At 36.9% G+C, this 18,766-nt stretch overlaps 1 protein-coding gene across 1 annotated transcript; it reads left to right on the top strand.

Annotated features, from left to right (window-relative positions):
• Positions 1–8,439: 8,439 nt before the first annotated feature.
• LOC134654797 (uncharacterized) lies at positions 8,440–10,522 on the top strand. The gene is made up of 4 exons (XM_063510267.1): positions 8,440–8,538; positions 8,978–9,020; positions 9,959–10,114; positions 10,428–10,522. Exons 1-4 carry the CDS (start codon positions 8,503–8,505, stop codon positions 10,520–10,522), a joined length of 330 nt encoding a protein of 109 aa, XP_063366337.1. The 5' UTR covers positions 8,440–8,502.
• Positions 10,523–18,766: the final 8,244 nt, after the last annotated feature.

Below are 18,766 nucleotides of genomic sequence, written 5' to 3' on the forward strand. Positions count from 1 at the left end.
AATTATATGAGTCTGAAAAACTGAGTAAGTAGTCTTAAATCAGAGAAAATAAAAGACTCAAGTCATACTGAATGAAAAGTTTGCTGTGCTTATCTAATGAATAATTAAAATTAAAAATAAATAACCAACACTGATGGGAAGATAGTGCAAATTCGATAATAATTAACAGCAATCATGTGATAATATTTATTACTAATGATGGTAATTTTACCAATTCCAGGCGATATCACACTTTGGTTTTTCTGACACAAGAAGTCACCAAGGTAAATAATATTAAAATAGGTCGGTTTTTTGAAGAAGAGAAAGATGTTGTGCTGTAATTTCTAGTAGAAGTTTAGAAGTTTGTTGAGTTTTGGCACATAGATAGGTGTTTACTACATGTTTACTTAACATAGGTAATAAATAAATTGAGCATGATATGAATGTAAGTAGTTTCTTAAGTTATTGTTAAAAGATATTCTACTGTTGTATAAAATCTATCGTGGATGGAGAATCGAGACAAACCTTAGTGGTTTACCGATACTTTTGTAATTAAGTTTAGATATTGTGTTGTAATTACCTGAATAATAAATAAATAAATAAAATAATACAAATCAGTATCGTGCCGCGTATTTACCAACCGACTTAGTTACACGGAAGACCTATTTTAGACGGGGGTGGGGCTCTCATCCACTGGCTCTTTCTACTGAGAACGAGGGAGAGGGTCCTACCCACTAGACCCATACCTACTGGCGTTCCCCACAACCACAATGTGCCGTTTGGGCCTCCCCATGGACGTCCTGGGATCGTAAGCATTTTACCACGACGCAACCTCCAAAAGTTAAACGTCTCCATATTTTTTTTTACAGATACCTATCTTGTGGGTGTAATGAAGAGCTTGAGATTCGGCAGCAGGGGAAGAAAACCGATGTTAAAAGTATTGCTTCTCAAAGGGAAACGTAAAAAAAAGGTTGATGTCCATTCAACCAACTGGAGCAAAATGGACTGGCTGGATAGCCGAAGACGAATTATTCCAATTATTTTAAACAAATAGAATTAATTGAAACAAATTTCGTTTTTATGCGAAACCGAAGTACCGTTAATTGTGTTCCAATGGTTTTCATATAGGGTCTGTGCGTAAAGAGAAGAGTCGTGGAATGCAAGTGGCCCATACATTCTACAACTCTTCTCTTACCGCACAGACTCTATGAAAACTATATCACAACCAAACAATAGCAAAATTTTAATCAGTAGTACATTTCTAGGTAAATAGGAAAAAAACCTACGCGACGGCCATGCCCTTCGTCGCAAGCATCGCGCGGCGTGCCATATCGTTTGTCTTATTCTAATTTCCTGGCTTTATACCCCCCTTAACGGTGCATATTTGAAGAATTTCGTCAGCTGGCAAGTTGGCAACCCAAACCCGCTTATTGTAAAATCTCTGCAAAAACATAACTAAACAAAAATATACCGTATTTAGCTACTAGTACGGTTCACTATGGAGTGAACTCTTACCTGTAATAGTAGATAGTAAGTAAGTTAATGGTTGTTACCTGACGATGTAATTTATAAAAAAACTCAAGATCCTACTTTGAACGGATACCTAAGCTTGTCCGTTGTAGTCAAACCTGTTACTGAACTGTTTTAGATCGTGTGTAGGTCATTTTGTGCACCCGGTCCGCTTATCTGCTTCTGCTTCTGTACATTCAGCAGCAGAAGTTACTAAGCGGGCGAGGTGTTCAAAATTACCTTGACACCCTCTTATTCTCTTAACAATAAAGTCGCGTCAAGATCATTCTGAATACCTGGCCCGCTTAGCAATTTTTGCTGCTGACTGTACATGTATATGCACGTCCCATAGGCCCCGGTAACAGATGTCCCTAATGAATTTTATTCCTAGCGCAATAACGCAATGCGGCTTGCATTTTCGGGATTTTAATTCGCCCTAGTGGAGATTTACGGCTTGGAACCATGCTGCTGGCTTTAGTGCTTTGTCGCAGTAAACTCACAATACTGCAGTGATTTCATTAAATTAACTATCATATATTAAAATGCCATAAAAATTAATAAATTAGATTCAAATTAAGCTATCTTTGCTCCAACCGGCTTTGGACCAACCGACCGACCGACAAAGAGTGAGAAGCACAAACATTGTTATATTTTCATAGAAATTTGACGACCCACGGCGTTTTTGTGGTTGGTCCCATGAGGAATATTTTTTGGTATAATCAACTAACCATCTTAACATTTCTAACATTCAAGATCAAGACCCTAAATCACCCAGTACCTATATAAAATTACCCGTTTATTTTAAAACCCATAAAAGTATTACATGTAAAATGTATAAATACACATTCCGAAACCACAAATATCGCGAAACAAAAAGACAAAATAAAGGCCCATAAGACACATCGTACACAGGGCAGGAGTCAAGGATATACAGGGTGGAAAGATTTATGTCCCCACACTATTACGTTCAATGAGGCCCGCAAGTTTTCCTGGTGTGGGGACATTGTAGCTTACAATGCGACAAAATGCTAAAAATAAATACCTGTCAATGTTACGATTTCTTAGACGTATATGCTTTTTTTTTCTAGGGCAGAAATTATTATGTTTGGTGGTTTAATTTTGACATCATAATATCATTTTTATTTTTCGTGTACCGTAAGCTGGGATTTCTTACTTTGAATCGTGGAGAAACGTTGATCATCATTTATTTTTGAGAAATAGGAGTTGAATTTTGAACGCAAGCTGAAGAATTTTATGATTTGCTTGGCAACCTTAACAGAATTACATAATGAAAGCATTCAGAAACTGTTTCCTTATAGTTTAAAAATCGATTATCAATTTTCTCCCTAAATTAATAGTAAAATTTACCGGTACCGTATAAAACATAGTACATAGTGACCACTTTATGTTACTACAAAAGCAATGATACACCCCTATATATGCAACGTATTTTGACAAGTCTATTCTACTTGATTTTTTTTTTCAATTTGGCATGTACAGCAAAGCTTACGTCACACTTTGTACTTGTACCTACTCGTAACCAACTACTGACACCTCAAATCACCTCTGACATTTTATATATGTATAAAGAAAATTATGTATTTATTATTCAACAAACATTAATAATAAAAAAAACTAGAGATGCACCGGATATCCGGTTACTATCCGGTATCCGGCCTATCCGGCCGTTATTTTAGTATCCGGCCGGATACCGGATAGTGACCTACTATCCGGCCGGATACCGGATAGTAAAATAAACACAATTTGGGGTAAAAAATGGAATCTAAAAAACAGTCACGGTCATAATGCTAACGACACAGTAGATAGAAATGAATACGTAACCAATGTCACACAATACACTTATTTGTTTACACAAAAATACGCGCGCGCACTTGTAACCATAAACGAACTTACTACGTAATGACATGATAAAACTCTTTACGATCCTAGAAATGTTTCCGCGCGAATGTTCACTACAAAACAGGTCGAAACCTGCACGACGCGCACCTGCAAAACTCAAAATATAGGTATAGTTCCGCCGGCCGAATATCCGGCGGCCGGATACCGGATATTCGGCCAGTGTCCAGGCCGGATATCCGGTATCCGGTATCCGGCCAAACAACTATCCCTTGCATCTCTAAAAAAAACACAATAATTAAAACTAATAATAAACTAAAAAACGTCTAATATGCGCCTCCACCCTGCATCGTACCCGGCTCGTAAGTCCCCATGATGCCTGCAGCGTTTCCTCGCCGCACTGCAATGGAGATCTGTTGAACCAGGTACGACCCAGAGCGGGGGTCGCAGCCCCTCTCCCGTAGACGTGTCCCCAGTTCACCAATCAGACGCCGAGCCTCAGAGCCCCAGAGCCCCGCGGTTTCAATTGCCACCGGCACGAAATCATAGCTTGATTCCAGGGCGGAGTATTTGGTGTGCTTTAGCTTGGCGGCGGTTTCCGCCGCCGAGCCGGCACACCGTGAGGTTTGCCTCAGGTGGGACGCAGCAAAGGTGCTAACGCAAGTTGCGTCCCATAAGAGACACTAGAGACAGCGTCCCGCCATGGAATCAAGGACAGTCCGTCCGGTCTTTTACCGTCCGTACGACTCAAGCCAGGGGGCTCCAGTATATGTATTATTCAAAAGTACGTTCACACTTCAGCTATCCCGATCGTAAATCCTATTTATTCGCACATAAATTTTTATTCGACATAGAAATAAAAACTAAAGCATCCTGTACACAAACAATCTTCCAGCGGTTGACTGCTATAAATCTACAGGGTGATGAAGCTTGGGAATTAACTGCCCGCGTGGGTCGTATTTTTCCTGGGCACCCTGTATTGCGTGTTAACGGGCGACGAAACATATAATTGGTTACCGCATAGCAGAAATATTGTTGATTTATAGGATTATAGAAATATACAGACAGGAGCTATGATCTTTTATAAAAGATCATAGTAATCGTGGCTATTTTACATGCTCATAAATTATTGCTATTAATTTTTGTGTAGTCTTCTCAATGTTTTTCTTCCAACTCACAGTTACGAGTACAGATACACAAGTTGCGCTTTTTCTAAAAAGTTGGAAAAGTTCTCAGAAAAACCAGGGAAATTTCACAAGAAAAAGGAAACTTTCATTTTAGAAATGGAAAATTTCCAAGCCCATACAAACGTAAGAATTTCCGAAATTTTTCCTTGCGGAAAATTCGAAATTTTGGAAACTCTCTCACGGTACATCACTACACACTTCATAATACATATAGCAGTTAGATTTATATTTTTTCCGTACCTGTTACCTTCTGTACGGTCATGGTATTTAATTTCAGTACCACATTGTACCTTGAAGTCCCTGGCGACTTGATTGTCACTGTGACAAGGTACGAAATGGTACAGTCACCGGCAGTAATATGTTACTCTTCGAAGGGCGCAAAAAAATGTGACACGCCCCGGCTCTTTTTGCGCCCTTCGTTGTGTAACATATTATTGCAAGTGATGCATACGATTAAATAAATTAATTAAATATGAATAATTAGCAAGCGTGGAGTAGGTACGCTTAAAAGTTTAATTTATTAAAAATATTTTTTATAAGTGTATTATTTTATATAAGACATATATGGAAACGCCTAAGTCCTAACTGACTGACGCATCAACGCCGAGCCGACACACATGTGCTAGTTTATTCACAGTCTGCTGCACATAGGGTGCACGCCGTGCACGTCCGCAATACCGCAATGCACTAACAGCGTAACGGTGCACCACCAAACACGCTTCGGTGATAAACTCCGTGGAATGCTGGATACTTTCAGACGAAAAAACTAGGCCGAAGTATTTGGCACTAGTGAATTCCTGGAACAAATGTGGGGTTTGATAGGGAGGCTGAGCGATTTGAAAATACCTAGAGGGCTATTTGACTGAACAAAGTGAGAGTAGTAGCGTGGCATGGCTGCTATGTGGGTATATTATACTTGTTTCCCGTTCTTCAAATACTTTTGACAAATAAGCCTGGAATCCTGTTTCCTGTTTGATATTCGACGTTTGTGAAAGGCGTCGAAGCAGTGCATCGTGCCCACAGACATACAATTCCCGCTCGCGCTTGACAGACAGCTTAAGTGTGCGAAAGGGAAGCCATCACGTATATGAACATCCCATGAGTGCGAAAAAGTCAGACTACCAATGAGAAAACGTAACCACTTTTGACTTTGACGACGGCCGCGGACGGCCAAGAACGTATCACGGTAATTTTCAAATTGAAAAATATACACGGATTAGGACGAAAAGTATTAAATAAAGTAATTCAGTGAAGATGTTGTCTTGTAGTGTGCCGGATTTCAGTGTTACAGTGCCAAATAATCCAAGCAAATACTCATTTCAGAGGATTTATGATATTCCGAGCGAAATATTCATAACGATATTTTGTCAAATTAACAGCGTAAAAAGTGTAAGAAGCCGGTTTATTAAGTTCATTATAAGTTTTTCTTCCTTTGTGTGCTAATATTTTATCATATTAGTCTATAATTTAAAATATTTTGTGTAAAAACATAACCTGTTACTTTACGCTAGGGCTTGACAAAATGTTCATATGACAGTATCGATAACTTGTCGGTATATTAATAGCTATGTAATTATTTCTTCACAAGACATCATTAAGATATTAGCTTTTATAACCGTCTTCCAATAATAACGATTGTTATACCTTTTTGAAGGTGCTCATGTTTAGCGGTAAATTTAAACTTCACTTACCAACACAGTAAGAGTTACATTAAAATAAGTCTGCAACGATTTTGATAGCACACGCAGTGCAAGTGTTATTTATACGTCATTATGTCGTAGAATTTTAAAGTTTAAAATAACACATTTGAAAAAGTAGTCGATAAAGCAATCAAACATCGACAGATTATTAATATGTTGTAACATGTCATCACTATTTTTGATCCCACATAGACAATTTACGCACACACTTGCATTTCATTTTTGGTCGCACTTTTGAAGATTGACAGTTGTTCTAGTCATATTAATTCTATGATCGTGCCAACTTTTTGGATACGAATTATAAACCGTAAAACCACCCGACTGTAAGTCCCTTTCTGACAGAAGCTATCAAAAAGTGACATCCGCTTGTATAACAAGTTACAAGCTTTTGAGAAACGGGCCCCAGGTGCCGATGTCTCGAACGGTATTAGACTATAGGTACTCATATGTATTATTAGTACTTGAACTGTCAAGTCACGGGGTTACCACGGCAACACACTAATAATATTAGACTAATACCGATAGCGTTCTAGTAATGGGCCCCAGGGGCCCATTTCTCTAACGATATTAGACTAATATCATTCGAGAATGGGCCCCAGTACTACATCTACGAGTATGGTCATAACAAATCAAACAAGTAATGAAGTATCAAGCCAATATTATATTTGATATTGTCTTAGTGTTTTCTTCCTTAAATTAAATTATTTTCCCTTTGAAGTTACAACTGCAAAATTGAAATAATAATCACATCTGAACGAAGATCTTAAAGTTAGGTTTGGACCACATTGAGAGATTTTAGACTATACTTAGGTGATTTTACGGAACTGAAATACGATAGGATACGATTTTGACACCTAAATGAGAATTACCTTTTCATGACACGACCTCTGTACATTTTATACAAACCAAATATACATTTTTTTAGAGTAAGAAACAATCGAGAACATTACATCAAAATTGAAATATGTAGTTGGGAACCTAGTTCACATCTTAATAAAATAGTACCTATTTGCTTCCACCTACGAGAAACCCGGCATTTCAAAATTACACTTCCGCAAGCGTTCACAATTCTATTACTACGAAGCAAATTATAGCCGACTGTACGTTTAATAAAAGAGCAGGTGGCGTGACGGATGGCTGCGGCCGAGTGTACCGGCTGGCGGAATATTCGTGTAAAAATAAGTAATGCAGTGTACTCCGAGTTCGCGTCGGTTTTGTGTGGTAAAGTGCACAATGCCCGAGCATCTAAAATGTGTTCTTTTTAAACCCCAGGATTATTTTGAGTTATTTCTGATTCGAGTTTGTATACTTTTGTATAGATAAAACTTTTACAACCTCTATAAATAATGGTGTAGCTGCAGATCTCTTTTTAACTTAGTCAAGCAACATTACATACCTATTATATTTGTCAAATGTAAGCCATAGGTAATGTATTGTTTGCCCGCATTTTCGTTAGGATTTCAGGATTGCCATAAAACAAACCTAACCTAACCTAACCTATTTATAGGATAACCTAACGAAAATCCTGAAATGTTTACGGTATCAGTTTTATGAGTATAATGATAATATGACACACACAATACAGTATGACCAGAGTATGACTTAAAATTTTATGGGAAACAACGGGACCCCAGGATAAGTAGATGTTGCTAAGTTTTGCAAAAAACAAACGAGAAATAACCATAAATGTGTTTTGTAATCCGATAATTAATCGATTTCTGATCCGAGCGTATAAATAGGTTCCTAATGAATGTTGACACATGAACGACCAATTACAAAATGCAATTATAACCGTAAATTAGGTCATTAACAGTATATTCAAAAGAGCGTGTAGTAATATTAAGTTTTATATAACTAATATGATACGACATGCAGTGCAAGTGCATCTTGCGCGCTCCAATAAGCGCGAGCGATCGTAACATCTTATACATAAGTACATTTTTGTTCTACTCCAAATAATTATTGTTTAATGTCTTCTATCGCTAGTTCTATCGCACCTATTGACCTATTATCTATTATTTTATATAATGTGGCGTTCCATGCTTCCATCCCTAAAGGGTACTAATGCTCACTGTGCATAAGGACCCTTCTCTAATGGAAAGCCACTTATGTTGTAACAGTCTTAACTTAATGAGGTAATTATACAATACATGCCACGGAAATTACTTTCATGTTTTTATAATTGCCTTTGAATAATTTTCTCAAATGTATTTAAGACTAAATTCATGTGCCAACCAAAGGTAGTGAATTCAAGCTTAGTGTAGAAAAATATGGGACTATTAACTATTGGTGTCATAGCATTCATGGTAAGTTTAAAATACTTCTAGTTTAATATATTTGAAAACACACACTCACGCAAATACGCGGTGTGTATCGATATCGATATTGAATACCTTAACTGTACTTGATTCAGAACATAATTATGCGATAGTATTATAAGATAGTATAAGGTCAATAGCGGCTATTCCGTCCACGAGCGTAGGTAAGTATATTTCTTATTGATTTTCAATCGTAGGAAAAAAAAAATTGCTTTTGATTGCTGAAACTATAGCATATAGTCCATCTAAGCTAACTTCTCACCGATTCGAACAAAACAAAGTGAGGGAATGTCTTTATAAATGTCATATTTTCGTGGAAATTTGTTATTAATGATGAGATTGTAACATTGTGTCATTGCCATAAATGCCATGTAGAGTTAGGCTAGTCCGTCTCTATAATTTTAACGCTTCTTTATTAAAATTTCAGATAGCACTACCCTTGGAAGCGTCGCCAATTTCGCAAAGTAATGGTAAGAATAATTATTAAGTAAGTAATTAACAGGATAACAGGAACATGCAACAAACCATGATGAGTGGCGAAGGAAAGGGGAAGCCTTTGCCCAGTAGTGCATGGGACACGAAATAGGCTACACAAAAAAAAACAACGGGTTGCACTCCGGGAGTGCCGACAGAAGTGAAAACTCAATGACATCTTACGTCTTACGCTCTCGCGAGTTTAAAATTTTTTCCCCATCACAAAAAGTACATAGCGCCGCTAAAGAAGTTTTCACTTCAAAAAAGTAACTAACGCAAAAATATGTTTATGAATAACAAATCCTGGAATTTGTACTTAATGTTTTTTACTTAGACATTGAATATAGTTACGAGTGTAACCTAGAATTTACCCTACATGGCTCCTATATGTACTTACTATTTGTTGTATAGTTGACGAAATATATTTTACACAGATTAGTCATAAAACTTTATCTTTACGGATACGAAAGGATAAAAAAGCGATCAGAGCGCCTACCGCGAACCACATTCTACGTGTTGCCTCTCTGTCGCACTTGTAAATTCGTACGTAAGTGTGACAGGGAGGTAACACGTCGAACGTGGTTCGCGGTAGGCCCTCAGTCTCGGTAAAGCACGTGCCATCCGTATAGTGCGAATGACTAATTATGATACTTTTTGTATTTCTGGGATACTAAGTTAAAAATACAAATTGTATTTACATTGAAATGAATATTTCAGTTCCGTTGAGTTACGAAAATAAATACTATACGTATATAAATACATATTCCTAACTCAGAGGAAGATTTGACATACAACGAAATTGCGCTTATACTCTTATTTTACATAATAGGGAACTATATTAAATAAATAAATATTAGGGGACACCTTACACAAAATATAGAATTGTGACGAAAAAAAAGTTACAACAAGATAAAAATCGGCATATAATTTACAGCATATATCGCCGTACCAGTCTCATGGAGAAAATATTTTGGAAAGCCTAGTTCACATTTCAAGTACAATTATGTACCGAGGAGTGAATACTACGAACCAAAAGTGTCACAAGAATCGGACAATTATATAGAACGACTCATCAGAGAAGCTTTACAAGGTAAATTAGTATTATTAAAAGGTACAGTCACGCTCCGTGATTGTTACGCCATTTAGGGTTCTAGCTAATCTAGATAAATTGAAATTGGCCTCCATGTATATCTATACCTTTAAATGAGCAATTCTTGTATATCGGGGATCTCTGAAAGGCTCAAATGATTTCGATAAAATTTGCCTTATGGGGGTTTTCGGAGACGAAAAAACGATCTATCTAGGTCTTATCTCTGGGAAAACGCGCATTTTTGAGTTTTTATATGTTTTCCGAGCAAAGCTCGGTCGCCCAGATATTTATTATATAACATACCTAATTACAGCTCCACGTAACATGGAGAGAGATAGAAGATCCACTTCGGACATCGACACGGACTATTATTTGATAATTGAAAATGGTAACGGTGAAATAGTTTAATAATGTTAAAAAAGATGTTCAAAAATAAATTTATTTTAAAACTTTTCAAGCGCCTCTAGATTTTTTTTTTTTTTGCAAATATCATTCGTACATTTGGAATGTACTTACAAAAAGTATCAATGAAAATGGATAGATACTTCGATTTCAGAGAGTCATAGATTTTGCTCTAAACGATTTGCGTCATCGATATTTTTAACGTATCAATGCATCATGAATCTAGTATTTTAACTGGATCAGGCATGAGGGGTGGGGGGAAATGACCAAATGGGATAGTCTTATGTATCTTTCAGTAGGAGTAGCAGCGAAAGCCTCCTTGTTTGTCCTTGTCACAGTCTCACTTTTTTTTTATTCCCCACCATAAATTAGTATGGATTATGGTGGGCTACAAATAAGTTTGACCAATTATAGTGTCACATTACCTATGTTTTGTCCCTCACGGACGCACGCGTATACCACATACATACGGATCCTACCACTATGCAATGCATTAAGATGAAGACATGTGTAGGTACATATTTTTCACCTTTACTATACTTATAAACTGAAATAGATATCATGCACTAAAGAAAATGTGACCAAATCCACCGGTGGCCGAAGCGGGAATCGAACCCGCGTCGTCAGCTTATGCGGCTAACATCCTGACCACTATACTACTACCTACACTTTATTTTGAAACGCAACGAAACTTGCAACATTAAGGGCAGAGATGTACAAAATGGTTTTAAAAAAGCATTTAAATACAAAATGCAAAATACTTTTCAGATTTACTATTTCAAATGCAAAATACCAAATAGTTTTGCGTTTTGTATTTCAAATGCTAAATGCAAAATAGGTATTTTCAAAATACTTTTTCAAAATAAAATACCTTTTGACAAAATCTCAGATATTTTTATTTATTTTAGGTATTTATCATGAGAAATAGTGACACAATGCCGAGCCGAACAAAAACGTCTAATAACATGGCACCTTATGCATGACATTTTGGTCATATTTATCAATACGCGTATCAATGGGCTCGCGGCTCGTCTCGTAGCTCGCAAGCTCGTCGAGCTAATATAATTTAAACACTAACGGCACGGCATAAGGTTTATAACCGAATGACAAGCCGAACGCGAGTGTGTCGAGGCGAGCCACGAGACGCGCCGCGAGCCGAGTCGCGAGTCTAAACCGGCTATAAGGCGCGCACTCCGACCAAAGAAGAAAAAAACCGGCCAAGTGCGAGTCGGACTCGCGCACGGAGGGTTCCGCACCATCAACAAAAAATAGAGCAAAACAAGCAAAAAACCAGCCAAGTGCGAGTCGGACTCGCGCACGGAGGGTTCAGCACCATCAACAAAAAATAGAGCAAAACAAGCAAAAAAACGGTCACCCATCCAAGTACTGACCCCGCCCGACGTTGCTTAACTTCGGTCAAAAATCACGTTTGTTGTATGGGAGCCCCACTTAAATCTTTATTTTATTCTGTTTTTAGTATTTGTTGTTATAGCGGCAACAGAAATACATCATCTGTGAAAATTTCAACTGTCTAGCTATCACGGTTCGTGAGATACAGCCTGGTGACAGACGGACGGACGGACGGACGGACGGACAGCGGAGTCTTAGTAATAGGGTCCCGTTTTTACCCTTTGGGTACGGAACCCTAAAAAATGGTCACCCATCCAAGTACTGACCCCGCCCGACGTTGCTTAACTTCGGTCAAAAATCACGTTTGTTGTATGGGAGCCCCACTTAAATGTTTATTTTATTCTGTTTTTAGTATTTGTTGTTATAGCGGCAACAGAAATACACCATCTGTGAAAATTTCAACTGTCTAGCTATCACGGTTCGTGAGATACAGCCTGGTGACAGACGGACGGACGGACGGACGGACGGACGGATGGACGGACGGACGGACGGACGGACGGACGGATGGACGGACGGACGGACGGACAGCGGAGTCTTAGTAATAGGGTCCCGTTTTTACCCTTTGGGTACGGAACCCTAAAAAGGGCGCGCATGGCTAGCAGGCGCCTCTATCGGTCAAATTCTGCAATACAAGCGTCATTCATTCATTTCATTTTGTTTGACTGGTAATGTTGACTAAACTTAACCACAAAGTATTTTGCATTTTGAAATGAATATTAAAAATGCAAAATACATCTCGAAAAGTATTTCAAATAAAATACAAAATGTTTTTTACTAAAAGGCATTTAAATGCAAAATACAAAATAGGTATTTTGCATTTTGTATTTGCATTTTAAATAGAAGTATTTCAAATAAATCGCATCTCTGATTAAGGGTCACTTGCACCATCCCACTAACCCGAGGTTAAGCGGTTAAACGTAGTGTTAAATTGTATTGTATTGGTAACCAAGGTAACTCCAGGTTTAACCGGTTAACCCGGTTCAACGGGTTAGTGGGATGGTGCACGTGGTGCTTAGAGGTACAAAAGGTAATCACGGTTCATATCCCAGTCGATATAAGTCTTGTAAAACCCATCTTCGAGTCAAAGTGTCTTTGTGTGACGTCCGTGTCTTTGAACGGACCAATCACGGCACGGGACTCGCTCACCTCGTCCCTCGCACCCCAGTATTTTTGGCAGCATCGGTTTCATGAAATAATTGCTCTAAACTCCGTCTAGAGGATTCCTAGTCTATGTGTAAAACTAACCGTGAATCATTGTGGAATGATAAGGGAATGTGCACTCTGTTGGTTCTGCTTGGTTCATTTTTCCAGGGCTTTTGACTGCCTAAATGTGGCGCGTTCACGTTTTAGTTTTTATTTTATTATTTCCAATTTGTTTTATTGCCATTGTTTATTACTCCTTTTTAGGGTTCCGTAGCCAAATGGCAAAAAACGGAACCCTTATAGATTCGTCATGTCTGTCTGTCTGTCCGTCTGTCCGTCTGTCCGTCCGTATGTCACAGCCACTTTTCTCCGAAACTATAAGAACTATACTGTTGAAACTTGGTAAGTAGATGTATTCTGTGAACCGCATTAAGATTTTCACACAAAAATAGAAAAAAAACAATAAATTTTTGGGGTTCCCCATACTTCGAACTGAAACTCAAAAAATTTTTTTTCATCAAACCCATACGTGTGGGGTATCTATGGATAGGTCTTCAAAAATGATATTGAGGTTTCTAATATCATTTTTTTCTAAACTGAATAGTTTGCGCGAGAGACACTTCCAAAGTGGTAAAATGTGTGTCCCCCCCCCCTGTAACTTCTAAAATAAGAGAATGATAAAACTAAAAAAAATATATGATGTACATTACCATGTAAACTTCCACCGAAAGTTGGTTTGAACGAGATCTAGTAAGTAGTTTTTTTTTTATACGTCATAAATCGCCTAAATACGGAACCCTTCATGGGCGAGTCCGACTCGCACTTGGCCGCTTTTTAAATCTCTTTTAATGTAATTTCCGTGCTTCACTCGGTTATGGCCTCGACGGAAGACCAGCGTTGGCCCATCCAGACTAACACCATGCTGAGCCGGGAGCATTTCGTGGCTAATTTATGTGTTATGTTATGTAATGTTATACATTGTAATGTTATGTGTAATTTATGTTTGTTTATTGTTTCTCTTTTTATCTGTTTTTTGCCACGAATAAACAATTTAAAAATCAAAAAGCGTTTATTGGTTACAATATTGTGCACAACAAATTATGGTTGGAATCTCCAAGTAAGTAGAATTATACTTGTGGCAGGAGAACCTGCTCTTCCTACCAAAGTTACATACAAAGTAACCGAAAATATACTTGAATGTAAATCTTACATTTATATTTATATTTATTTTATATTTCTATTTTTATTCAAAACTGTTATTGTTCCAATTACACTTCTGTAATCTGCGTTCAACCACGCTTGCCATCAGATACGGTAAACGTTTACTTTTAAATGATTTAGCATATTTAAAAAATATTGCGATCATTTTTGATTTCGGTGCTTGTTAGTGAAGCACATTTGAAATGCTGAAAATAAATATATTTTATATTATTATTTCCGCATCAATGGTACTATGTGTGGAAAACAAAGCCTATGTAAGTTTTATCTTTAAAAAATATATTATGATTCATTTATTTAAATTAAACTTATGCAAAGTTCATCATTGCTCTCCGATGCTCTATGCAAATCATACACAGTTGCATTTTTAGGGTTCCGTAGTCAAATGGCAAAAAACGGAAGCCTTATGGATTCGTCCTGTCTGTCTGTCTGTCCGTCCGTCCGTATATCACAGCCACTTTTTTCCGAAATTATAAGAACTGTTGAAACTTGGTAAGTAGATGTATTCTGTGAACCGCATTAAGATTTTCACACAAAAATAGAAAAAAAAACAATAAATTTTGGGTGCTCGCCATACTTAGAACTGAAACTCATTTTTTTTCTGAACTGAATAGTTTGCGCGAGAGATACTTCCAAAGTGGTAAAATGTGTGCCCCCCCCCCCCCTGTAACTTGTAAAATAAGAGAATGATAAAACTAAAAAAACTATATGATGTACACCATGCAAACTTCCACCGAAAATTGGTTTGAACGAGATCTATTAAGTAGTTTTTTTGAATACGTCATAAATCCCCTAAATACGGACCCTTTATGAGCGAGTCCGACTCGCACTTGGCCGCTTTTTCCAAACAATTTTCTTTGTGTTGAATTACTTTGTCTATTTGCATACTGGTATGGGGGACATTGGGACAAGATACATAATATACGTATTTTGCCAATGAGTACTATTAATATGTAAGTACTAGAGTTATTTTATTTATCATATTTTAAGGGTCCTTTTGCGTTACGGATTACTTCGTTTTCGGTGTGCCATTCACCGAAAGCTAAGGACTGCACCGCTATAAATGTCCGTATATCAGGGCCTGGCAGCGTTACTGTCAATACTACTGTCCTGAAAACCTGCTCACCAGCTAAGGTAATTATGGACTATTGGTGGAAACTCGAGTCCGAATAAAGACTCCGTCAACAATTATAAATGTTTTGACAGTAAATAAAATAGGCGTGAATTTTACACGAGAAACATGAAATTTGTAATAATATTGAGAGTTCTCTAAAAAGGTGTCAACTGTAACGAGTTGAAAAACTGAGTCAAGTCAAACAAAAAAATCAAAGGATTTGAGTCTTAGCCAACACTAATTAACCTACAGTTAACCTATAATTATTCATTAATTTGGATAGTATACGTTAATATGATTCTGTTTGTAACGCTGAGATTATAAAAATCTAAATATTCATCGATTTTTGTACACTTCTGAAAAATACCACTTTTAATTTTCAGGGAAAGATGATACTAATTGCAAATGGAAAAGAAGTTTCTAAACTGCAGATATCTAAACCGTGCAATCATGTATTTCTTAGAAGTGTATTTGATTCATTGTACAATGTCACCAAAAAGTGTGAAGTGTTGAAGGTACCTATGTTATTTTAGTTTTTACAAGCTTTTATTTAACTTGCTCTATTAATACGTATGTTAGTGTGAGCATAGAGAAAAATATACATAGATTGCTCACTCCATACATCAGTTTTGGTACCAAAAAGACTATTAATTTCAGTGTCTACATCTAGCATCGAGTAACCGAAATATTAGTACTGCTACTTGACAATAGATGTAGCACCTACTGATAGCAGTACTGATACTTCCGCTACTCGATGCTAGATGTAGATACTGAAATTAATAGTATTTTTGGTACCAAAACTGATGTATGTATTAAAAGGCGGCATCGTAAAACAGCGGTCTTGACATCACTACGAGAGCCGGGAATGGAGCAGCATTATGACGGCTGTCATCTAGAGATCGGTTTTTGCGCGTGATCGGCGTCGCGTATTACCTAAGTCCCTAACTCTCATATATTGTGATTCTCTAATAAATATTGTTTAAAATGGTGCTCTGGTGTTTTTACCCTTACAGCTTCAGAAGTGCGATAGTGGATTCCCGCCTACTACGATATAATTTGTCGAAATTGACATTACGAAATTTACCGCGCGTAGTCCTTCCTTGTTTCATTGTTCTGATCGTTAATCTGATTGTAATGAGTAAATGCACCAACACCACTCATCAGTTAGGGACTTAAATATACAAAGTCCAAGATTGGTGTCAAAATCATACCTACAAGAATAGCCTACAAAACTAACCTGTGCCGGCTATTGGCTGGCGTATCGTACCTTTGCCGTGTGTTTTGTGTGTTTTGTGTTTGATTTCAGATACCTATTTCAGTTTATGTACATCAATGATCATGACTGTCAAAAATAATACATATTGACAGTGTAATAAGGCTGCTGGCATGTATGTATATTACAATATTCACAGCAGAAGATCACAAGATATAAGCTGACAGATACCATTAGGTACTCTTGAATTTTGATATTGGTATGAATAAAATAAATCCTTGGGATTACAGAGTAACTCAGGTAAAAGTTAACTCAGGTAAGAAGTCTGTGTTGATCCAACACCTAACAATGCTCCGGGCCCTCCGGGGCCATAGTGGTAAATATTCACTGCCTCACTTATATGTTGTGTTATTTTTGTAATCTATGTGCTTTCAGATACATAACATAATGTGATTAAGTATGTCTACATGACATATTAACAAAATGCTATGATCATTTTCTAAAGTTTGTGTCGTGGTGAAATTTACATTCAAGTAAAAAGCATACAAAACAAGTTTGGTAATGTAAACTTAGCCTTGATTGATACTATATGTATGTTGGTATTATGCTTTCATGATTAACAATGAGTGCTATTTAATACTTTATCCTTTCAGTCAAATTAAAATAGATTACAAGTTTTCAAAAACACTGGAATATTGGTTACAACGACAATGAGGAGAAATTACTTGTTGTTTCATATGTGTGTGTGTGTGATATTACACATGCTTATTGCAACTGAAATAATGCTTTGTTGGTGTGTTTTTGGTTTGTGTAATTTCCAGAAATTTGACAGCAATGATTCTTGAATTGAACGACCATACCGTCGTTGAACGCACTAGAGTGACTATCGGGTCAGGCCTCTATAATGAACCCAAATGGACATGGATAATATTTCAAAGTTAGTTGGTTATGGATGCCAGGTATAATATGTCCAAGTGTTCAACTAATTCATTATATGGAGAAAATATGTTGATACTTAATCTCTGATGTCATGGAGAATGAGGTATTTATTTAGAAATAAAATGCTTGTTCATGTTGTACATGTATACTAACGGTTAGTATGTGTTACATTGACTGTGGGTTGGTAAAGTGCGCTTTGTGAATAAGCGAAAGGTGACAGTTATTTGTAGCTGGTTAGTATTGTCTGTGACAAAAGTAGTCGCTCCATGTTTCCGGAGCCTCCTCGGACTGAATATTTTAAAAGACAGTTCATATCACATATAACCTCCTGCATCTTTGCAATTAACATTAAGCTGCAGACATACTGATAAATAAAGCAGTAAATCATTTGAGATGTTGAGAAAATTTCTGTCTGTACATATTATTGATTGGTTCTATGTATGAAAAATGTTATGAATGTTTATACAAATTAATTGCATACAGCTTATAGTATGTTGTGGTTGTTGTTTTGTTCATTGGGATGTTGGTTTAAGTTTGCATTGCAAATATTTTTCACAAAATGTCATGTTATAAAATGAACAAAAGACATATATTTAAACAGACTTACCAAACTAATGAAAGTTATTGGCATGACATTGTCAAGTGTTTGAGTTATTGACAATGATAATCATTTGTGTTCTAACAGTATGTTTCAGATGCATTTCATTATAACAAAACTTTATTACTGATGAAGTTTGATGAATTTCCAAGGTTAAAATCTTGTCAACGAGATGGACATATTGAACAAGATATTTACTGAGCTGAGTATGACACTGCTAAAGCAGGTTGTTGCTAATGGTAAGCGAGGTAAATACTTTCAGGAGTCAATATGGATATTGACGGTCTACATGATACATGTCTTTTACATACAAGTGCGACTGGACTCTAAACGTTCCAGTCCGATAAGTGTTTTATGGGTGAATATTAAACGAAGTTAAATAGCTTGGTTAAAGCTTTCCAAATAACTATTTTAACCCATTCACTGCTAATGAACATTGACCGAAGAATATCATGTCATGAGCTACTGTTTGAAGTTATTGACGGTTTTCGTCTGAACTTGTAGTGTGTTATGGTACCGTTTGCATTAATAAACAGTACACTTTTATTACTTCTGGGTTTCATAAATCAAATAATAATATGTTTCACAAATTTTATGGGTTCACTAAGTATGTAT

This window comes from Cydia amplana, chromosome 15 (assembly GCF_948474715.1).
Source record: "Cydia amplana chromosome 15, ilCydAmpl1.1, whole genome shotgun sequence".
NCBI classification, from domain to species: Eukaryota; Metazoa; Arthropoda; class Insecta; order Lepidoptera; family Tortricidae; genus Cydia; species Cydia amplana.

Bases quoted from the DNA above. Each gene is read 5' to 3' on its own strand.
- LOC134654797 (XM_063510267.1), top strand. From the start codon at position 8,503: ATGGGACTATTAACTATTGGTGTCATAGCATTCATG. The intron at 8,539-8,977 runs GTAAGTTTAAAA...TTAAAATTTCAG, and splicing joins TTGGTGTCATAGCATTCATG to ATAGCACTACCCTTGGAAGC. The intron at 10,115-10,427 runs GTAAATTAGTAT...ACCTAATTACAG, and splicing joins CATCAGAGAAGCTTTACAAG to CTCCACGTAACATGGAGAGA.